Source organism: Dromiciops gliroides, chromosome 4 (genome assembly GCF_019393635.1).
Source record: "Dromiciops gliroides isolate mDroGli1 chromosome 4, mDroGli1.pri, whole genome shotgun sequence".
In the NCBI taxonomy this organism is placed as follows: domain Eukaryota; kingdom Metazoa; phylum Chordata; class Mammalia; order Microbiotheria; family Microbiotheriidae; genus Dromiciops; species Dromiciops gliroides.
In genome coordinates this window covers 348,300,666-348,325,414 of record NC_057864.1, presented here as the reverse complement: position 1 = coordinate 348,325,414, position 24,749 = coordinate 348,300,666, and the positions used below count along the sequence as shown (strand labels likewise).

At 36.7% G+C, this 24,749-nt stretch overlaps 1 protein-coding gene across 3 annotated transcripts in view; it reads right to left on the bottom strand.

Annotated features, from left to right (window-relative positions):
• The window catches only part of NT5DC1 (5'-nucleotidase domain containing 1), a 252,923-nt gene that overhangs the window by 216,605 nt on the left and 11,569 nt on the right, over positions 1 to 24,749 (bottom strand). For all 3 annotated transcript variants that reach the window (XM_044004362.1, XM_044004363.1, XM_044004364.1), the window contains exons 2-5: positions 21,491 to 21,582; positions 19,900 to 19,971; positions 12,166 to 12,269; positions 3,238 to 3,317 (exon numbers count right to left, since the gene is read on the bottom strand). In XM_044004362.1, coding sequence (XP_043860297.1) covers positions 3,238 to 3,317; positions 12,166 to 12,269; positions 19,900 to 19,971; positions 21,491 to 21,582 — 348 coding nt within the window. The remainder of the gene's footprint in view (positions 1 to 3,237; positions 3,318 to 12,165; positions 12,270 to 19,899; positions 19,972 to 21,490; positions 21,583 to 24,749) is intronic.

The following is a 24,749-nucleotide window of genomic DNA, read 5'->3' as shown; positions in this document are numbered from 1 at the left end:
TGATCCAAAAGTTTTTGTGCAGTTTTAAGCTTTATAGCTTAAAAAGTATATGTGTGTGTGCGTGCATATATATGTATATATGTATATACGTGTGTATGGCTAAATGACATAATATTTGGAAGTAATGAAACATTATTGTGTGGTAAGAAATTATGATATGAAGAATTCTGAGAAACAAATGCAAATTCACTAATGAAGAATGAACTAAGCAGAACCAAAAGAGTACTAATTATATTCTTTACTTTGTAATAATTGAAAATTAACAATCATCCCTGGGAAGAGATAATAAAGCATACCTCCTTCCCTGAAAGGCAGATATCCACTAAAGCAGAATGCTGTATACGTTATCAGTTATAATAACTCTATCAAATGTTTTTGTTTAAGTAAGAAAGGGAAGAGGAAGGAAATAATAATTTATATAGTGCCTACTATGTGGCAGGCATCCTGCTAAGTGCTTTACAAATATTATCTCATTTGATCCTCACAACAACCCTGAGAGGTTTATTATCCTCATTTTTTAGTTGAGGCAAATTGGGGCAAATAAAGGTTAAATGATGTATGTAGGATTACAAATCTAATAAGTGTCTTAGGCCACATTTGAAGACATGAGTCTTCCTGACTTGATACCTAGTGCTCTAGGCACTTAATCACCTGGCTGCCCTCCTTAAGTAAGGGTTCAGTTTGAAGAAGGGAGAGAAGGGAATCTTTTGACAGAAAAATCAGTTATATTAAGACAAAAAACATCAATTTTTTTTGAAAGAACAAGTCATGCCAAACCTTTATTTCCTATTTCAATATGGTTAATAGATTGGTAGATCATTGGAATACTTTAGAGTCAGGTTACCTAGATTTTATCAAAGCATTTGACAAAAGTCTACATCCCTACTGACAAGATTCTGAAAAAATATTCTACATAATGGCAGGTACACATATTCAGAACTTATTGAAAGACAAAACTCAAAGCACAGTTACTGAATTTAATGTTAACTCAAAAAGATGTCTACAATGGAGTATCAAACCACTTGAGGGGCACTGAAAGCTTACTGGTTCTCAATCTCAGATGTTTCTGAAATCCTTGAATAACACAAAACTCAGTACCCCAAGAAAGGGACCAGCTCAACAGGACCAGCTCAGACCCTTCCTCCAGAAGTGTACAGAACTCAGCCCTAACATCATGTCCTAAATTAAGGAAGTAGGCTAGAAAAATGAGCAAACAAAATAAGAATTCCATATTATGGATGACAGAGACACCAGAGACATAAACCCAGAAAAAGAAAATTACTCCAAAACAATTAAACGTGTCAAAGAAAAACACAGCTTGGGCTGTGAAAAAGATAAGAATAATTATAAGAAAATAATTAAAAATAAATAAGAAAAAGATAATTCCATGAAAAAGATAAGAACTGTGTAGAAACTTTGAAGTTCAAAACAGGAATTAAGAGAAAAATAAGAAGGTAAATACAAAATTATATAGGACTGAACAAGGATAAATGGCTTGCATTCTAATATGAAGAGATGATACGTGTATCCCCCATGAATCATCAAGATGGTCATAGATGGAGTCTAACTAGACAAAGTATGGGAGTGGTAATGATCTTAAGAAAAGAAGAAAAAAGAGTGGGGGAGAGGAATACACAAAGAGGGTGAAGGAGAAGGAAGGTTAGGGAAAAATATCTCACACAAAGTGCAAAAGTAGACATCTCCACAAACAAGGAGGAGATGGGGGGAGTGCAGTACTGATAAGAGGGAAGAATACACAGACACACTGATTTGGGCACAGAAAAATATTTCACTCAACAAGAAAATGCAAGGAAAAGGAGAGAAGAGAGAAGAGGAAATTAAAGGACAATAGATTAAGGGAGAAATTAGTCCTAACCAAAACAAATTCTAAGGATGTACAAAAATATTTACAATACTTTTTGAGGTGGCAAATAATGGGAATCTATGAGGTACTTATAAATTAGAGAACTGTTAAAACAGGTTATGGCATATAAATGTGTAAAACACTAAGTAATAAATGATGGGGATGGTTTCAGAGAAAGGTGGGAAGAACAGTATATGAACTGATGCAGAGTGAAAACAAGTTATGAAATGACAACAATATGGTAAAGACAATCTACTTTGAAAGAATTAGGAACTCTGATCAGAATAAAAACTAGCCAAGATTCCAGAGATCTAATGATGAAATATTCTCCCCACCTCCTAATAGAGAAGTGAAAATCTAAGAGGGCAGAATGAGATATGGGGGGGGGGGGTGAACGGGGCAGCAAGGAAAGATACATGGGCAATGCTGAATTTTTTTTTTGACTATACATATATTTGTAATGGGTTATGTTTCCCTTTCTCACTGGGGGTAGGGCTAAAGGAAGGAGGATTAAGGTGGGAGGAAAACAAGGCAGATTTCTATTGAATGAAAAAATAACATTTTTTTTTAAGAGAGTGGGTTTTTCCTTTCCCCCATGCTTCATTTGAGGTCTTGAAACAAGAACCAGCTGGTCATTTGTCTGGAATGTTATAGAGGGTATGAGTTGGTCTAAGGGTCCCCAGAAGTCTCTTTCAACTCTGAGAATGTGTGAAATAAGCTTCTTTTTAGATATGCACTAACAGTTTCTTAAATACCATTTTAAAAAGTGGTACAAATGGGTAGAGGATTGGGCATGGAGTCAGAATGACCTTAGTTTCAACCCTGCTTCAGCGACTTACTGGCTATGTGACCCTAAAAGTCATTTAACTTTACTCAGCCTTAGTTTCCTTATTTGTAAAAGGAGGGGGTGCTAAGGACCTTTCTAGCTCTAACTCAGAGATCCTATGATCCTGATTTGACTTACTTTTTTATTTTCTCATTTAAAAATTATAAGCATATGTGGTGTTTTCTAAATTACCTTTACATATTTCATTCTAGGTAGGAAATTATGAAAAAATACCAAGTCAGACTACATTGCTTTATATTTTCTTGTTATAAACATCTGCACCCCCTGCTGGAGATTGACTCTATTATGGTTGGGGGGAACAAAAACAATAACAACAACAACAACAAGGAAATTACTATTTAATCTCTCCCCAGATATTCAGAAAATAGGGGGCATTTTTCTTTTCAATCACCACTGAAATTACAAAAGAGAAAAATGTTACCAATAAATGGAATAATAAAACCTCACTTCAAGAGGAATCAATTATCTCTGTAACATTATGGTCAAGGATTGCCTATGAAAAAGCAGGCTCTGATTCAGCACTCACCCTGGTTAAGTAATCCACAATTCTGGCACAAAGAAGGGCTCCAGGAAGGTCAAAGTAGTTGTCATAGAAATAATATTTTTCTGGCAAAATGGGAAAACGAAAATGAGTTATTTGTTAATTAGGTATCAACATGGATGTTTAACTTGTACCAAATACAAGAAAATGTGGCTAAGTAACATTAGATTCTAGACAGAATACACACTCCTTTTCCATGTTGAAATTATTCCACTGAAGGCTTTATTCTTCTAAGGAAAGGCTAGGGGAACAAGCCAGTCATTTGACATATAAATCTCCTTTGGAGTTCTCCTTCATGCCCAGGAGCTGGGTACTGCCCCCTCATTTTTCAGTTTCCCTTTTTGTGCTGTCTTACCCCATTAGATTATAAACTTCTTGAGGGGTAGAGTATGTCATTATTTTATTATTTTGTGAGAAATAATTATTAATAATTAATATCTTAGGGGACCCATAGATCTCCCCTTCTTTCTTAGTCCTCTTTGTCCCCCCTACTCAAAGGTAAGGTCTCCTTGAGAGATGCCACCAAATTCCCTTTATCTGGGTCAAACCCACCCCAACCCAAGCTTACAAGGAATCTTGAGTCCTTTTGTCTAGATTGTCTAGATTGCTGATGGACTGATGTGATTAAACCCCACCCAGGTAGGGGGAAGCCAGTTGGCACAATTGGCACTAGCCCCAGAGTCAAGAGGGCCTGAGTTCAAATCTGTCTTCAGACATTTACTAGCTGTGTGTTCCTGGTTAAGTCACTTAACCCCAATTGCCTTAAACATCCAGGATTGTGTCCAGTTGTCATGATATTTATTTTGCCACTGGACCCAGATGGATCTGGAGGAGAGAGTGAGGTTGGTGACCTTGCACAGCCTTCCCCCACTTAAAACCAATTCAGTACAAGTCATGACATCATCCCAATGTCATGGCCCTCTTGGAGAATGAAGGACAAATTAACAACAGCTTGAGTGGGGGGGTCTTATATTCTTTCCATGATGTCATCTTTGTCAAGAGATGAGTGACCACCTACCTCCAATCATGTCAAATTTGAATGATGTTAATCAATTAGCTTTGTTTGCTATGTGATGAACCTCCTACAGTTGGAAGGGTATATGAACCAAGACCCAACCATAAGGAAGAGAGATGAACATAGACCTCCTTTTATTAATATCTTACTGGCCATATTAACAAAATGATTGAATTACCCAGAAGCTACATAGCTCATATTTTTAATTGTCACAATTTGTATTCCCAGCACTTAGTAGAGTGCCTGGCACGTAGAAAGTGCTTAATAAATGTTAACTGACTAACTAAAACAAAAGTACTTTATGCAAAGTGGAATAAAATGTTATTTTTCTAAAACTAACTAGCCTACTCAAACCTGTAACAAATCTAAAAAAATACTAAAATCCTAAAAGCAAATGTAAAAACTGATCTATAACAGTCCTGCAGTCAATGTCAATTTTTTAAAAACACACACACACACACACACACACACACACACACACACACACACAAACACACACACACCCCAATAGCAATAAATGCTAGGCAACAAACTGCTACAAAGCCCTCTCTCCAATTTACTTCACCGTCAATCAATCAAAACTATTAATTAAATATCTATCTATTGGACACTGCTAATCACTTGGGATATAAAGAAAAAAATGACAGTTCCTGCCCTCAAAGAGTTTATATCTAATGAAATGTGACTTTTAATTGTCCACATAAATGAAACACTAAGTCAAGTGAAATGTGAAACCAGTAAAACCAGATAATCTCTCTTCAGTGTCACAGCCTTTCCCAATCTTTACAAACTACTCTCAAAAATAGAGAATGTTTATTCCCATGTTAGTCAGGAAAGTCGATAAAGTTGGGGCAGTATAGACTTCCCCCTCAGCTACCTCAGTAGCCTGTTGTCATTCATCATTCTCCTATATCTTCTGCATTTGACACCATTTACCACTTCCTCCATGACTTTCAAAACGTCACACTACCTTACATTTCTGAGTCCATTGTTTTTTTTCTGTCTCTTCCCAACCCTCTCCCTCTTCCCAACCTTTTAGGGAGAGTTATTCCCTAAGATTCTGTCCTTGAACTTCTTTTTCCCTCTCATACACCTGGTCGCCTCATTCACTCTGTCTACCCCTGACCTCTCTCCTGGGTTCCACATCCACATATCTCACCTCTCAAATGCGACAAGCTAACAAGCTCCACTGATTCTACCTCTACACCGTCTTTTACATACCTCCTTCCCTCCCTTAATTCCTGTTGCTACCACTCTACTGAAAGAAGGAATGACGGAATAGATAAATGAATAAATAAATGAAAAAGTATTTTAAGCCCTGTGGGGATACAAAAAGCAAGGTGGTCTCTAGCCAACATTCGAATAATAACAATTATAAAAGACAACCCATTTAGGAGAGTGACGTCCTGGGAGGAGTATTTTGGTCTGAGAAACTGTAGAAGGGGATGGTAGTAAAAGTACATGGGGTCACCAAGGCATGAAGATGGATGGAAAGCAGCATGATGGGTCTGGGTCAGGCTAGATCTAGAGTACTCTCACCAAATGGTACTTTGTTACTATTCACCTGGATTAGGAGGCAGCTAAGTGGCACAGTGAATAGGGAGCTGGGCTTGGAGTCCGGAAGGCTGGATTTCAAACCCGGCCAGACACTAATTAGCTGTGTGACTCTGAGTGAGTCACTTAGCCTTTGTTCATCTTGGCTTCTCTAACTGTAAAATGGAGATAATAAGAACACCTATATTAAATAAGAGAATATTTGTAGCGTTTAGCACACAGTAGGTGCTTAATAAATGCTTGTTCCCTTCCCATTCTCATTACAATATCCTCCCTAATAGGTCTTCCTATTTTTACTCTATCCCCAAACCGTACTTCATGCTGCTTGAACATTAACCTTCTTATTGATAGGATCAAGTAAAATCAACTAGCAGTTATTAATCGCCTAGTATGTACTAAGTATTATGCTAAGCACTGGGAAGATAAAGGAAGGCCAAAAAATAGAATAAAATAAAATAAAAGGATGTGTCATTTCTGTGCTGAAAATACTTCTGGCTAGAGATGGAATGTTCTACTCTTATCCTGGCATTCAAGGCCCTCTAAGAAATCTAATGTCACCCTAACTTCCCAGCTTTAACTTATGATACCTCATAGGTGACACTCCAGCCAAATAGGACTCTTCCTTTTACCACCAGATTTTTGCTTATGTTGCTCCCTAGGTCTAGATGGCCTGTTGAAACCCTAACCATCCCCAAAAGAGCAACTTAAATGGTACCTCCCACATTAAGCCTTCCCTGATCCACTCAAGTAGTGCTGATCTTCCCTCTTCAAACCTCACAAAGTACTCTGCATATACCTTTCCTAGGCAATTATGCTTCATGTTGAAATAATTAGTAGTTATTTCTCCATGATAGCAGGGACCTCTTCCACTATATAGAGCAATGTTTAGCAAATAGCCGGCTGAAGTGAACAACTTCACTCCTTTTTTAAATAGAATTTTTTCTGATTACATGTAAAGGCAATTTTCAACATTTATTTTTTATAAGATTTTGGGTTCCAAATTTTTCCCCCTCCCTGCCTCCCCCTTCCCTCTTCCCCAAGACAGCAAGCTACCGGATATAGGTTATACATGTGTAATCATGTAAAACATTAAATGACATTAGTCATGTTATCTCACTTCTCTTTTCAATGACATTGCAAAGAAGGGCAGCAAAGGGGGAGAAAGTTACTCTAAAGTGTAATGTTTAAAATCTAATTGCTATGATTAAAATCTATTGCTATTGGGGTGTGTGTGTGTGTGTGTGTGTGTTTTTAAAAAATTGACATTGACTGCAGGACTGTTATAGATCAGTTTTTACATTTGCTTTTAGGATTTTAGTTTTTTTTTAGATTTGTTACAGGTTTGAGTAAGCTAGTTAGTTTTAGAAAAATAACATTTTATTCCACTTTGCATAAAGTACTTTTGTTTTAGTCAGTCAGTTAACATTTATTAAGCACTTTCTACGTGCCAGGCACTCTACTAAGTGCTGGGAATACAAATTGTGGCACAGTGGATAGAGCACTGGCCCTGGATTCGGGAAGACCTGACTTCAAATCCAGCCTCAGACATTTGACACTTACTGGCTGTGTGACCCTGGGCAAGTCACTTAACCCCAATTGCCTCACCAAAAAAATTAATAAAAAATAAAGTATATTAGGGATTAGTAAAGAGAAGACGTGGAGTTCAGAAGGAAAGAGCCTAGCTCCCTACACCTGCTGCTCCTACCGAAACCTCCAACGGAAAGAGAAAGATCCCCATTCTTCTCTCAGCCCCAGCCCAGTCCCCACACACAGCTCCAAGCTAATTGGCTGGTAGCATTGATTGACATGATTTACAGGCGGTTCTATGAATAGATATAACTTCTGGATGCTAGCCACATGCTTTCTCCTCAGGGGGGTGTTGCCCTGGTTCTCACAATGTCTTTCTCATAAAAGGTTAGGATGTCTGTGATCTTCAAGCTAAGACTAAGAGGATATTAGGATAAAATATGAAGAAGCATAAAGAGGGGCAGCTAAGTGGAACAGTGGATAAAGCACCAGCCCTGGACTCAGGAGTACCTCAGGCACTTGACACTTACTAGCTGTGTGACCCTGGGCAAGTCACTTAACCCTCACTACCCTGCAAAAAACAAAACAAAACAAACAAAAAAAAAACCCTTCCCTAATCTTCTCTGTCATTTAGTGTATCCTTAGCCACCCAAAATTACTTCGGGGGTGAGGACCTGAGTTCAAATCTGGCCTCAGACACTTGACTCTTACTAGCTGTGTAACCCTGGGCAAGTCACTTAACCCTCATTGCCCTGCAAAAAAAAAAAAAAAAAAAAGAAGTGGAAAGGCCCTTAGAGGTCCTCTTAGTTCAATCCCCTCATTTTACAGATAAAGAAACTGAGGCCCAAGAAGAGTAAATGACTTGCTAGAAAAGTAAGTGATAGAGCTGGGATTCGAAGCATTCTTTCCATAGCATCCACCAGGGTGCCTCTCCAATATGCTGCCTGCTCCATCAGATGGCCAATTTGAAAGTCAACTATATTTCTTTATGAAAGCTTCACCCTTACAACTGTACCTTACCCTCTCTTTTAGTTCTCTGTCACTGTTAGCTTCATGACTTAGAACACTATACTAATAAGGTCAAGGTCAGGTTTAAACACCTTAATTGGGGTATTTCTTGCACCAAGAAAATCCTGTTCTCTAGGAATAATCTTCACTCCTATTCCTCTCATCACTCATCTTACAAATTTGTATTGTTGACTACAGGGCTAGAAATAAGGACGTATGAAAGATTTAATACAAACTACTGCCATTACTAGGAAAAAAACCCAACACTAACAATCTAAGGCCCTGTCCTCCAAGGAGAGTGTCAAGAGGCAACTTCTTTAAATACAAAAACACAACACATTTACTTTCAGAATGTCAGATTATTTTGGTTTTAAAAGGGATTATGAGGGGGTGAGTTTATATTATCTGCTGGTATAGATTTTTTTTTTTTTTTTAGTGAGGCAAATGGGGTTAAGTGACTTGCCCAAGGTCACACAACTAGTAAGTGTTAAGTGTCTGAGGCCGCATTTGAACTCAGGTACTCCAGACTTCAGGGCCGGTGCTTTATCCACTGCGCCACCTAGCCGCCCCTGCTGGTATAGATTTTAATTCTAGTTAGTTGATTCAACTATACTAACAAAGGCAATAATTACATCTTTGTACTTCAGTCTCTCTAACAATAACATATGTAACTATTAGCATAGATAGCAGCTAAGTGGATAAACTATGATATTTAGAGTCCAACCCAGTTTAATGGCTGTTAACTTTAAGGAAGTCAACTAATAAGTACTTATTAAACATCTACTATGTGCCAGACACCCTGCTAGGCACTAGGAATGGATAGAAGAGAAGAGACTCTGCAGGAAAAGACCTAAGGAATACCCAAAATTAGGGACTATGCCGTGGATAAGAAATCAGCAAGAAACTGAGAAGTCACTTTAACCTCGGCCAGTCTCAATTGTCCCATATATAAAATATGGATAATAAGAAGACAGATAATAATAGATAATAAGAGCTTTATAAACCTTAAAGCTTCATATAAATACTTGCTACTACTACTCTCTATTAATTTCTTGGGGAATTTTGAGGTTCAACGCACTTATCAATGATATAAACTTTATGTAGGTAAAGAATTATATGGAACTACTCAGAACAAAAGCACTCTATCTTCCTTATTATTCTGTATTTCTAAACTAGTAAATACCACCCACCTATCAAAACTTGGCAAATCTAACTATGAAGCATATTATCCAAAGCAAATCCTTAGCTCACCCCTAAAAGGCAAATGCTCTAACTAATCCCAGCACAATTCTGAAAATGATATAGTAAAAGAGCACTGATGCTGAGGATCTGGCTTCAAATTCCATCTCTGATCATTATTATCCATTTGATCTTGGGCAAGTCAAGCTCACCCTGTACCTCATCTATAAAAGTGATAGACTAATAGCCTCCTCACAGGTTCCTTTCACCTTGAAGTCTGTATAATCCTGAATTCATGCAGTAGAGATAAGCAAAATCATTACAAGATGATAACTGGTGTGACAGGCAAGAGTTGTTAATCTGAGCAAAGAGTGACACCTTGTGGGAATCATGCAATAGCAACATTTAAATCTACAGGAGAAATTCAGAAGGAAGGGGGAAATTTTTTAGATATTATTTTTGCAAATAACATATATTGCAGTTAATGGATTAATTTGAAGTAAACTCAAAAGAAGCCATAAGCATAAGTGACATTCTTCTAAAGGAAAGTAAAAATTTAATTTAAGGAAACAACCCTTCTAGAGTCATTGATATTTTTTATTTCAAGCAGAGTGATTAGAACCCAACGAACTTAGTTCCCACAATCTTGAATTTTGATCTGTGAAAAACCTATGCATCAAATCATCATGTGAAATATATTTTTTCTACTAATTTATTTTAAAATTTTCTAATAATAATAATAACAGTAAGTTGTAATTATTATAAATCTAGAAATTATTGGTTTAGAAATAGTATTGTTATTATTATTGTTGTTATTACTGTTATCATGGTGGTAGTGCTGGTGCTGATGATGATGGCTAGAATACTTTCAACCTAACTCAAAACATATAAATTTCATAAAGGTGATAAATATATCATTATTAAACAACTGAAAATATGTTTGGATTGATGAACTTTTTATAGCAGGGAAAAAAATCTCATGTTCAGTTATTAAAATGTTCACCCCAGGGGCACCTAGGTGGCGCAGTGGATAGAACACTGGCCCTGGATTCAGGAGGACCTGAGTTCAAATCTGACTTCAGACACTTAACACTTACTAACTGTGTGACCCTAGGCAAGTCACTTAACCCCCAACTGCCTCACTAAAAAAAAAATAAAAATAAAATGTTCACACCAGCCATTCAAAAAGAATGTTCAAATGATATATTAGGCAACAATTCAGTACCATTTTAACTTTTATACATAGAAACCCAATTCCTCAAATAGCTATTTAAACACAAACCACAAACTAAAATTGAAAGGGAAAATATATGATCTCAAATGTATAAACACTAGCAAATAAGGCACATGCACTAAAGTAAAATTAATCAGTGTTTATGATAGCAACTAAAATAATTCTTTCTTTTTTATGGAACCTCCTTATTTTACAGATAAAGAAACTATGACTCAGATTTAGCGATCTGCCAATTTCACCCAGCTCATTCTAGCCAAAACTAGAATTCAGGTCTCTAGACTTCTTCCTACTATACTCTGACTGACCACAGTAGGGAAACAGGGGATCGATTTGAAAGTGGAGGACCTGGGTTCAAAATCCAATTCTGTCCTCTACTTCATACAAATCACAATTTCTCAGTTTTCTTCATCAGCTAAATGATTATGGGGTTAGCACAGTGCTTGGCACATATTAGTATGCGTTGACAAAAAGGTGATTTTGAAGGTAGCTTCTAGCTCTAAACCTATGATCATCTGCTCCTCCACAACAGAAAAGGAGAATAAAATATATCAATGAAGGGGTAGAGAGAAGTTAAGGGAGGCAGGAATTTGTGGTGTTCAGTCATATGCAACTCTTCGTGACCCCACTTGGGGTTTTCTTTTTTCTTTTGGGGGGGGTTGACATTTCCTTCTCATTTTACAGATGAAGAAACTAAGGCAAAAGGGGTTACATGCCACCTAGCTTCCCCAAAAAGCTGGTAACCAAGACATAGGACCATAAATTTAAAGGTGAAAAGGATTCTAGGGTTCACTGAATCCAGATCTCTCATTTTACAGAAGAGGAAATTAAGGCCAGAGAGGTTAAACAACTTGTCCAGGTCACATAGCTAGGTAAGTAAGGGAGGATTTGAACCTGGGTCTTTTTGATTCCAAGTCTAGGATTCTATCTACTTTAGGATACTACCTGAGAGGTAATTACATGAGGTTCCTAATACCTTTATGTTATTTATTACTCTTTCTTATCCCTGGAAAAAAGTTAAGGTCAGGAAACGCTTAACAATTAAAATAAAGAGAAAAAGCAGTATAGAGTTCCTCTGACTGCTTAGATCACTAGTGCACAGATCAATCAATCTAAAACTTTAGAAAGACCTTAGAGATCATCTCTCTTATTTTGCAGAGGAAAGTGAACCCTAAAGAAGTTAAATAAGACCATACAATTAGTACACAGCAGACATGGGATTCTAATCCAGGTCCTCTGAGACCATGTCACATGTTCTTGACATTATACTATTAACCAAGAAAGAAATCAGTGCTTCTACACTACCTATGGCCTACAAGTGTTTTGCATGCGGATCAAACCCAAAGTAGTTAGCCTTCCCTATACCACATAGGGTCACGTTGGGCTATCTATGTTATACCTGTGCGAGAGGCTGTTAAAGAGTCTGTAAAGTATTTCCACTTCTTCTCTCTATATATTCCCATAAGCTCTTCAGAGGTCATCATCTTGGTGCCATGGCTTCCCCTATTTTTGGAAGATAAGCAAAATTCAGTAGTTGCTCAAACGGACTTCACCCCCAACACTGTGTCCCTCTAGTATTTCCTTGCTGCTGGAACCAAAAGTGTCCCTTCCGTGTGTGTGTGTGTGTGTGTGTGTGTGTGTGTGTGTGTGTGTGTGTGTGTGTGTGTGTGTCTTAGTTTAGTTCAACAGACATTTATTGAGCATAAACTATATGCAAAATCCTATGATCAATACTGAGAATGATGCAAAAATAAATAAGATGTGGTTCCTGCCCTTAAGAATATACATTTTGGGAGGAATGATAAGACAAAAACATGAATAAGTATAAACAAATCAGACTCCGATAAGTGAAAAAAAAAGCACAGATGAAGAATGTAAATAATTCAGTGATTTTTATTGCAAAATTTTCAATTATTTTCCAGAACAGGCAGACTAATTTGAAGTTCTACCAGCTGTGAATTAGCGCATGTCTTTTCTCAGCCCCAACATCATTGACTTTTTTTACCTTTTCCATTGGGGGGGGGGGTGGGGCTAATCTAATAAACTTAAGGTGATACATCAGAGCTGTTTTGATTTTCATATTAGTAATTTGGAACCATTTTTCATATGGCTATTATGTTTATTTCTTTTGAAAACTGTTCATATTTTAAACACCTATATATACCTCCTAATTGTATGAATTTCTTTTACTTATAGATTTAGGATGCCAGTCTTTTTGTTTAGATGTTTCTGCAAATATATTTTTCCCAATCCACATCTTTACTTATTATTCTAACTGCACTGATTTTGTTTTTTGGAATGGAGTTTTCATTTTATGAATCAAAATGGTCTGTTTTCCTTTTATAATCTTTTCTATCCCTTGCCTGGTCATGAACTCTTACCCTGTTGACAGTTAATTCCTTGATATTGTATGCATCTTGCAATTATTTTAAGTGTAATTTATTAACTCTTATTCCTGGCTTTTCTTAATAATATGTAGAAGTGGTAGTGATTTTTTAAGCATATTTTACATCTTGTCACTTTACTGAAATCTATTAACTGTCTCAAATAGTCTTTCATTGATCCACCATTATTTTCCAAGTAAACTATTATATAACATATGCAAAGTCAAGTGAATAAGCACTTATTAATAAGCACCTACTAGTCATTAAATATGGTACTAATAGGGATAATTTGTCTCATCCTTACAAATGTTTATTTCATTAATTTTTGTTTTCTTGTCACTACTATTTCTAAGATTTCTAGTACTATGGCAAGCAATAGTGAAGACTTCCATTTTTGCTTCATCTCAAACTTATTGCAAGATCTAGTTCTATAAAATGTTAAGGTTTTGGTTTTAGATAAATGTATTTGATCTTAATAAGGAAAAGTCCTTCTATCCTTAAGCATTTAGCATTTTCAAGAAAAAAACAATATTTTGTTGATTTTTCTTAATCTATGTCTTTTTTCTTATTACTAAGTTATGTTTCCTAATGTTAAATCACTCTTTAACTTAATCATGATGAATATATTGCTGTGCTCTCTTTGCTAAAAACTTATTCAAGTTGTTTACCCAATATTAGTTTGTGACATTGATCTATAATTTGCTTTATCCTTTATAGGTTTTCGGTCTCATGACTATATTTATAATGTAAATGAAAAAAATTGTTAAGATAGCTTTTTTCTCCCAATTTTTGTAGCAATTGATGTAGTAATTGGATTAATTGCTCCTTACATGTCAGTAGAATTCAAATATGTAAATATTTATACATATATCCAGTCCAGGGGATTATTTTCTTTGGAAATTCATTTAAAACTTCCTCAGTTTTTCTTTTTTTTCCTTTCTTTCTTTTTTTTGGGGGGAGGTAGGTAATTGGGGTTAAGTGACTTGCCCAGGGTCACACAGCTAGTAAGTGTTAAGTTATGAGGCCGGATTCAAACTCAGGTCCTCCTGACTCCAGGGCCAGTGCTCCATCCACTGCGCCACCTAGCTGCCCCCTCAGTTTTTCTAATCAAAAATTAGTTTAGGATCTCAACTTTCTGTTTTATCAATTTTAGAATTTTATATTTGGAGGGAAATATTTACTTTAAATTCTGTTTTGTTGGCAAATAATTGGATATTATAGCTTATGACCACTTTATTTCCTTTTTATTCCTATTGAATTAATTATTCTCATTTTTTAATTTGGGCATTCTGGTTTTCCCCTCTATTACTGATCAAAGTAGTTAATATTTCATTAGTTATTTTTTTAAAATCAGCTTAGTTTTATCTAATGAATTATGTGATACCAATTCTTACTACACTTGTAGTAAGAGTTCAAAAGAAAGAACTCAATGAGCTGAAATGGTCAAGGAAGAATTGGTCTTGAAAGATGTATAGCTGGGCATAGTGGCACATACCTATTATTCCTGCTATTGAGGAGGTAGAAGGTGGCATAACACTTGAAATTGGTTGTTCTGAGCTGCAGTGTGCTAAGCCTATCAGGTCTGGCACCCATATGGTGAGCCCCAAGAGTAGGGGGTCACCACACTGCCTAAAGAGGTGTTAACCAGCCCAAGTTAGAAATGCAGCAGGTTAAAGCTCCCAGGTGGGTCAGCAATGGGATTGGGCCCATGAATGCTCTCTGTCTTACTCTGCCTGAGTGAGATGGAAAGACTTAGTCTGGGGAGGAAAAGATGGTTATAGGGAATTCTCATTAAGTTGGTGTTGAAGAGCATAGCTCAACCATATATACTTCAACAACAAACTAAAAAAGGGTATTGGATCCAAAATATGAACAAGAAATCCAAAGAAAAACATTAGTTTTTCTTTCCTTCAGCCCAGAATTATACAAAAAGAAAGCTAAAAACCCTAGTACTGGAAGCTCAGTTGGACAGGCCAGAGGACCACAAGCCCTGACTTTAGTGGGAACAGAAAAATGGCAGTGCAGTGATGGGACAACCACAGAGCTCTAACTGGGGATACTGACTGAACTGCTTTGAGAACAGATACTACAGGGAAGGCAAAGCCAATGACAGGAGTCCAAGAAGTATAGGTTAGGAACAAACAGGCTTAAAGACCCATCTAAGAGTACAGGAAAGGGCAGAGAATAACCCTATACAAAATCTTCAATAAGAAACTGAGACAAGAAACATAAACAAATAGAAAAAGAAACCAAACACATGAATATTATTATTGCTCAAGAGATACCCCAAAGGAAAACCCAGAAGAAGGCACCTCCCCAACAAATACAAGCAGATTCGTTCGGGGGGGCGGGGGGCGGTGTGGAGCGGAGGGGAAGGCTTGACCATAAGAACTTCAAGAGTATCTAGAAAAAAAATATGAAGAAATTAAAAGATAAAATAAGATCTTTAGAGGTAAAAACTAGAAGGAAAATAAATGACAGAATAGAAATCAGAAAAGCCTTATTCAATTAGGAAATACCCTGAAAATTTGACTAACCATAAGTTAATGGTTTCATGAGTCAGTAAGAGATAAAAATCAAATGATAAGTTACAAAATATTTACTATCAAAAACAATCTATCTCAAAAAACAAATAAAGGAGAGATAATTAAAGAATTATGAGACACTTTGAAAACCATAATCAGAAGAAATTTCAGGATACCACATTTCAAGAAATCATAAATGAAAATTTCCAAGATTTACTAGAACCAGAAAGGAAAATAAGAAATCATTCAGTCACCTTCTGAAGGTAACCCCAAAAGGCAAACTCCCAGGAACATTATAGCCCAAATCTGGGGCTACTGGGTCAAAGAAAAAATACTACAAGCAGGGGTAGCTAGGTGGCGCAGTGGATAGAGCACTGGCCGTGGATTCAGGAGGACCTGAGTTCAAATTCGACCGCAGACCCTTGAAACTTACTAGTTGTGTGACTGGGCAAGTCACTTAACCCCAACTGCCTCACAAAAACAAAAAAACAAACAAAAAACAAACAAAAAAAACCCAAAATACTACAAACAAACAAGAATTCAGTTACCAAGGGATCATAGTCAGGATCACAGAAAACTTGGTAACTTCTATAAAAAAGAGAAAAATCTTAGAATACACAATCCTATAAGACTTACAATCAAGTATACTTATCAAGCATAATCATAAGTTAGATGTGATAGGTCTTTGCTAATTACAGATATTTCTAAGTAGGATATATATGGTCAATTTGGTAAATACCTTGTGAACAAAAGTAGAAACAAACATTTAAAAGATTCTTTACTGACTACAACACAATAAAATTATAAAATAAATCAGTTTATATAAATCAACTCCAAAAAAAATCAATAAAAGTCCTTTAAATAGAAGAATTCAAAGTTAAATTAAAAAATAAATAATTTAATTCTATGGAATTGATGGGATAAAAGAGAAAATTACACAACAGATAATTTTATCAAAGGAAATGACAACAATGAAACAATATCAGGCTCAGCCCACTGTTCTCCAGTGCCTTCTCTCAGTGCCCAGTGTAGGGAGACGTCTCATCTCCCCAGAGACACTGATACTTGCCTCTTACTCCCCCTGCCTAGAGTCCCACACAGCACACCTTCCCAGGGAGGCAGGTGGAGAGCTGGAGGCTGCCTCCTGGGAGCTGGGGCCTGGCTGATTCCTAGCCAGATCATCCTATACCTGTCCCCCCCATTTACATTGAAGCACAGTAATCCCCCTTAGCTCTCCAGCAGAGAGACCGTAGAGGGGTCCAGGCCCCAGGGACCAGACTGTCTAGCTCCCCTTTTCTCCCTTCAGCCTCTTTTAGCTACAAGCTTTGGAAAGTCCCCCTGGGCACTGAAGGGGGCTCCTTCCTGGTCCCCAGTGCCTCCCATGAGCTCCATCCCTAGGGATGCTTCCTGTTCTGGTGGCTGCAGCCACTCCAGGGACTGACGTTGGAGAAACCGAGTTCCCAAAATTAGTTGGGGAAGAGAGAGTCTGAGTCTCTGCCACCCACCCCCCCAGCTGCCTGGACTCCTCTGCCTTTCTCCCCATCACAATCCTTCTCATTCAAAGACACTTAAGCTTCATCAGCCCCTGCCACCTCTAAGCCTCTCTCCTGCCTCTCGGTGCTTAACTGCCCTGAGGAGGCATTTGCCAGCAGACAAACCACCCCAAGGCCCTCACCCCACTCCCAGCTGATGGAACCTGTTCTAAGGGGAACCTGGGGAAGCAGACAGGAGGGCCAGGTCCCCTTTCCATCCTCTCCCCTGTGGCTCAGGGGGCAGGCAGAGGTACTGCCTCCTTGCTCCTTCAAGATTTTGGAGAGACAAGAAACAAGGAGGGGACAGTGGGACCTGGAGCGGAAGGGAGAGGGTAGGACAAGGGTCATCCGTTTGAATTTTTAAAATGTTATTACTGTAAATAGTGTCTTATTTTCTCCCCGAAAACAAAACAAAACAAAACAATGAAACAATATACCAAAACTTCTAGAATGTAGCCAAAGTAGTTTTTAAGGGAACATGTATATCTTTAAAAGAACAGATTAATGAATTGGTTATGTAACAAAAAATAAACAACAGAAAACAAAACATGAACAGAAAAGCAACAAATCAAAAAAGCCTAACAATAAAAATACAAATACAGAAAATCAAAGAAGTCATTAACAAAATTGAAAGCAAAAAAACCCAAAAAACCCAAGCTGATAGGAGCTGGTGTTTTGGGGAAAAAAACACCAACCCTAATAAAAGAGATAAACCATTAGCTAGTCTGATTAAAAAAGAGAGGAAAATCAAATTACTAGCAACAGAAATGCAACAAACTTTATAACAAATAAGGAATAAAATAAAGGAAATTATTAGAAACTATTTGGCCAAATGAAATGCAACTGCTAACAATTTAAATGAACAAATATTTACAAATATACAAGACCCTTAGATTAATGGAACAAGAAACAGAGAATTTAATACCCCCGTCTCATGAAAGAAATTGAACAAGTTCAAACACAGGAGTGATGAAACTTAAAAGAGTAAACACAAAAAAACAATGAAAAAGGACTAAAAAAGGATAAATTGCTTACGTTATAGTATGAAGAGATGATATTGTTATGTAAAATTTAATAATCTAGATACAAATGAGATGGTTGATGAATATATAAACCACCTGGATCTGATGGAACTGCCTTATTATCCAAAAGAATTTTATGACACCTTGAATTAATAAAATGACCTCCAAGTGAACTCCAACTGAACCCAGACAATGTACAAGTATGTGTCAAGAAAACCCCAGAGTTATTTGGGGTGTTACATATAATTTGCTTCTCCAAATGTCTGGGAATTTATAGCTAGCAGATAAGTCCCTATCTAATGGCTGTTTTTCCCCAGGATAACTGGTAGATTTTTTGGCTCTCTAAAGAATACCTTTGTCTGCTAGAGGTGTTCTTATCTGTGACAACCCCTTTTGAATTGTATACTCTTGTCATATTGTTTGTTTTCAAGTTTGAACTATCAAACTGATTTGTACTTCAAATATTCTTCTTATATTGTCTGCTTTTAAGTTGAAGTATCCAAATGATTTGTTAATGGAACTGATAACATCTTGTACTAAAAAGCCAGGAAAACTGAAAGTGAATCAATCTGGATCTGATTGATTTACCAAGAGTAAATTTACTAAGACTAAACTAAAGTCTGGAACCAGTGAGCAGCAAAAGTTTATATACCTTCACTAAAAAAGAAAGAAGTCTTTGAACTACTTCTTTGGAATAAGTCTCCATATGTGCATGCCTGCTTGTTCTTGAGACAAATAAACTGGTGTTGTGTTTTCCTAACTGTTCTCTGATCTGTTCTGTGAGATCCTCACTGTTTTTTCCATAGGAGACAGTTAGGAAAATAACCACTCTCTGATCTGTTCTGTGAGTTTCTCACTCCATTTTTCTGTAGTTTTATTCTACCTCACTTATTTTCATTTGAAAAGCATTTTTGAGCTGTTTCAGAAATTTTTTGTTCTTTTTTTTTTTTTTTTGGTGAGGCAATTGGGGTTAAGTGACTTACCCAGGGTCACACAGCTAGTAAGTGTTATGTGTCTGAGACCACATTTGAACTCAGGTCCTTCTGAATCCAGGGCCTGTGCCTTATCCACTGCACCACCTAGCTGCCCCCAGCTATTATTATTCTTAACAAATAGTTGTCTTGCCCTGGAGAAAACCGTATCTCATTTTGCCTGTGTTACATTTTTTACTTGTCACAGGGAACAGCACAATTTATGAATGTAATGCAAGCAGATATAGAAAAACCTGGGAAATCTTGTATGAACGGATGCAGTGAAATGAGCTGAACAAGGAGAACAGCCTCCTGACAGAGGTATGATGGACAAGAGGTACAAAATGAGGTATATGTTTTTGGCAATGGTCTATGTGGACTTGTTTTGTATAGTTTTGTTAATTACTTAAAATGGAGGGGGGTTTTTTGCATGTTCTTTTTTGGGTGGGAGCAGACAAGGAAAAGAGCAAAGGAAGGAGGGAAGGAGAAACAAAGGAGGGCACAAGGGAGGGACAAAAGGAGGGAAAAAGAAAGAATAAAGCATTAAAAAATGCATAAAAGAAAGCCGAATGGGGTTTAGAAGGTAACAAAGACAAGTGGGTCAACTTTTGGAATATGTTGAATTGCAAGTATTGTTAAAGTCAAGACAGTTGAGAGAGTAAGTTATTTTGGCCAAAGAACTAATTTTTTTTAACTTACCTCAGAACAGTTCCATCACCTGCAAGTTTAATAAAATTTCCTTCTTCCAGATCCAATGCCAAGCCCTTGCAACTAAAATACGGAAACACTGGTTACTAAAACTGGGACTTTACTTTGCTTATATATCTGAATGATGAATAAAATGATAGGCCATTAAAAAGTTAAAGGAAGATATTTTCATAAAAAGTTAAATATAACTACAATGTAGAAAAAAGTGACAACAAACATGCCCCAGGACCTCAAAAGGTCAACTACATTGCTAAAAGGTAGAACCACTAAATGTATGAATCAGACAGATCTTTATTCCAAAAACATCAAGTACAAACCCATCATGGACCTATGGTCCAGAGATGATATAAGTCACATGTTTTGGGGATGGATGACCAATGCCACTATAATTGAGTTTTAAATTTAAAAACTTTTTACATTTAAAAACCCGAGACTTAAGAAGTAATGATGTTATTACTTATTTTATTTTAAAATTCTCCTTTGAACTTAAATTATTTTCCAATTTTGAAGCTCCTTTTCTAAGCTCTTTGAAATTTATTTGGTTTTATTTTACATCAGACCTCCATCTCTGAGCCAGATTCATTATTACTATCTATTAAGAATAGGCCAAACAGGATGTTTATTTGGCATTTTAGAATAAATATAAGACACAGGGGAATTTTTGTTCTCTAGCATAAAAGGAAGGTAGGAATACAAATTGTCAAGAGATTTTACCAAAATGACAGTGCTTATGTTATTTACCTCAGTTCATAACTTAATCCTTATAATCACTAATTTCATACAGTAAAATACCTGTTTCTTCCATTTACAAGTGAGATTAGCCTCACCAAACATTTGCCGAATTTAATATAATTGAAAAACACTGTTCCATAATCACATAATTCTTTTTGTGGGGGGATGGGGGCGCCATTAATGTTAAACTGAACAATTTAAAGTAGGATAACAATTTTACTGTTTTAAAAAACTGAAACCAAACACATGGTAATCCCAAAGCAGGCAATCAAGGCAATTAAAAAATATTCATTTGTTTGTTCATCATATGTATCAACTGAATGTACTAATTGCTGAGGTACCTGCATGAAATTATGTGATCTCTCTGCCCCTCTTTTGATCTTTATAGTGAGGGTAACTTAGAAACAAATTCATATTTCTAAATATTAAAATGTCAAAAATATTGCTTTATGTGAAAATATGCTTTGCATGGCTATATATGTATACTGGGTATTTCTTGTTTTCTTAATGGGTGTGGGAAGGGGAGAAGGAAGAGAGAAATGTGAAAGCAAAAATTTAATTTAGAAAAAAAACCCAGTTCTTTACAACCTCTTAATTGAGGTCAACTAATACCTCAAATTAAACAAACAAACAAAAAATGCTTAATTACACAAGTATTCCAAGCATGTCTATTTCTAACAACAACAACAACAACAAATTTCTACTATATGCTATAGATGAAATTATAGACCAGTGTAAAATCAGTTGGAACAACTTTACATGACACTTTCTGCCTTTGTACAAAATTACACAAGCAAAGGAGAACAATGTCCATAGAGAATACAAAGAGTATTAAAAAAAAAAAACTCACCAAAAATCCCAGTCCTCTGAAGGTGCAGTTAGCAAATCTTTATCATATTTCTTCTCTGTTACCAAGTACTGAGCAAAGCTATCATAGATAAGCTAAAATGAAGGAGAAAAATACAGCATAATAAATGTAAATAATAATACATCATATTAAATTTTAAATTGTTCATCTAAAATATTCAAGACGGAGTTTATATATGGAATCATCTACTGAAAATAAACTTTAATTTCTGATTTGAAAGTCTGAAGTTTAATTCTCCTGTGAGAATAAATTTAAGAACTTATATCAAAGAGCTATGATAAAGAAAATTTTAAACATTTTTGTTTTATTTAAATCTAGACTTCTAATTCCATCAATGTAAGGGATTTTCAATATGAAAATTCTCTGCATTGATGCTGATAAGTAAACACTGAGATTAAATGATCACATAGCTATCTACAGAATATATATGTTGGTGTCTCATATCTAGAATATTCATATGTGTGCCACAAGTGTATCACATAGAAGCAATTATGCTTGTTGTATATTTGGCACTTATTGTATATTTGTATATTTGGAGAAAGAAGAATGCTATAGATAGCACACGTTACACAGTACATGTTGCATGGTACATGGTACATGTTAGAGTACACGCACATATCTACTTACAAAAGCAGGACAGTTTTTTAAACAACACTGAATTTGATGTATATTCGGAGCAGCCTTGATTATGAAACCTTGGATTAATAAGATAAGTTCCAAGTGAACTCCAACTGAACACAGACTATGTACAAGTCAAGCAAACCCCAGTTATTTGGGGTGTTACATATAATTTGCTTCTCCAAATGTCTGGAAATATGTGGCTAGCAGTGGGTAAATGGTACATGGTAACATGGTACATGTTGCATGACACATGGTTACATGGTTACGCATTGCACTGTTACATGTCACATGGTTCTCAGTTACATAATACATGGTACATGGTACACGATGCATGCTACATGTCACATGATACCCAGCACATGGTACAAGGTACATGTACACAGTACATGATACATGGTACATGATAGGTAGGACTCAACTGTAAGTCGGGAGACCCCAAAACAGGATGGGAATCACATTTTAGGAAAAGCACTGTGCATATCCAGAGAATGGCAAATAGAATAGTGGAAGGTTTTAAGATTATGCCAACTAAAGGAACTAAGAGTGTTTAGCCTAAAGAAGATGCATGGTACATGGTACATGGTATATGGTACACGATAAATGATACATGGTACATGATACACAGTACACAGTAAACGATACACAGTGCACAATACACGGTACATAGTACATGGCACACAATACATGATACACAGTACATGGTACACAGTAAACAATACATGGTACACAGTACACAGTACATGCTACATGCTACATGTACTACATGCTACATGCAAAGCACTGTGCATATCCAGAGAATGGCAAATGGAATAGTGGAAGGTTTTAAGATTATGCCAACTAAAGGAACTAAGAGTGTTTAGCCTAAAGAAGATGCATGGTACATGGTATATGGTATACGGTACACGATACATGATACACGGTACATGATACACGGTACACATTGCACAATATGGTACATGATACACGGTACACAGTACATGATACATGATACATGCACTACATGCTACATGCAAAGCACTGTTCATATCCAGAGAATGGCAAATGGAATAGTGGAAGGTTTTAAGATTATGCCAACTAAAGGAACTAAGAGTGTTTAGCCTAAAGAAGATGCATGGTACATGGTATATGATACATGATACACAGTACATGACACTTGATACGTAGTACATGGTACACAGTACACAATATATGCTACAAAGTACAAGATACACGGCACATAATACACAACACAGTACATGCTACATGGTACACATTACACAATACATGATACATAGTACATGCTACATGGTACACAGTGCACGATACATTGTTACATGGTACATGGTATACATTACATAGTTCATGGTTACATAGTACACGATGCACCGTACATGATACATGATACATGGTACATGATACATAGCACACAATACATTATATATGGTACATGTACACAGTACACTATACACGGTACACAGTACACGATACATGGTACATGATACATGGTACAGAGTACACAGTGCATGATATGTGGCACATGATACATGGTACACATTTTAATCCCTCCCTGAGCCAACTCTGATGAGATTAAGGTCTTTGAGCCAATTCTGAGGAGTGTGAGGTTCATTCACTGCCCTTTTCCTCCCCATCTCTCCCCCCCACTCCCTAAGCCCTTTCCTGTTTCTTTCCCCTTCCCCCTCCCCCAATGCAGTCCTCTCATCCCTCAATTTTACCAGCAGCTAGGTGACAAAGCTCAAATCCAGCCTCAGACACGACACTGCACAACCTCACGCATGTCACCCAACTCCAACCACCCCACAAAAAAAAGATAAACAAAAAATAAATGAATGAATGAATATATTATATATTATACCTTCTTTTCCATTTGGCCAATTTGGCTTTTCAAGTTATTGATTTTTTATTCAAGACCCTCCTTCATCACTCTAACTTCTCTTTTTATTTTTTCCTCTGCCTTTCTTACTTTTCTCTCTACCTCTCTTTATCTTCAAAGTCCTTTTTGAGTGCTTCTGTGGCCTGAGACCAATTCATATTTTTCTTGGAAACTTTGGATGTAGGAGCCCTGATGTTGCTATCCTCTTCTGAGGGTATGCCTCAATCTTCCCTGTCACTAAAGAAACTTTCTATGGTCTTCATCTTTCTCCTTCTGCTCATCTTAAAATGGGACACTACTTCTAGGATGTAGTCCCACTGAGACCATGGTTAATATTACTGGGAACATTTTGACTGAATTTGAGCTCTAGTAATTGTAATTTTTCTTCTCTCCATTACTAATATTGTTGCATGGCATTTCCTCATAAAACTCTGGAAAGAGAGAAAAAATTGTAGCCATGTGGGACGCTCTCTCTGCTAGAAATGATCAGAGTTCAGAAAGATTTTGACCATTCTTTAAAATCAGGTCAGCAGAAATTCCCCCCGCCCATGCAGGATGCTACAAAATATACCCACAGAAGCATCCTGGCACCAGTGCTTTCAGGTCAGGCATTTAAAAATCAGTACAAAACTCCTAATTTCTCTGCCAGACAGTTTGTGCCCCCATAGCTTTGTGTGACACAAGGATTGTCATTTTACACATGAGCAAAGGAAGACTCAGAGCCACATGACTAAGGAATATTAGAGCCAG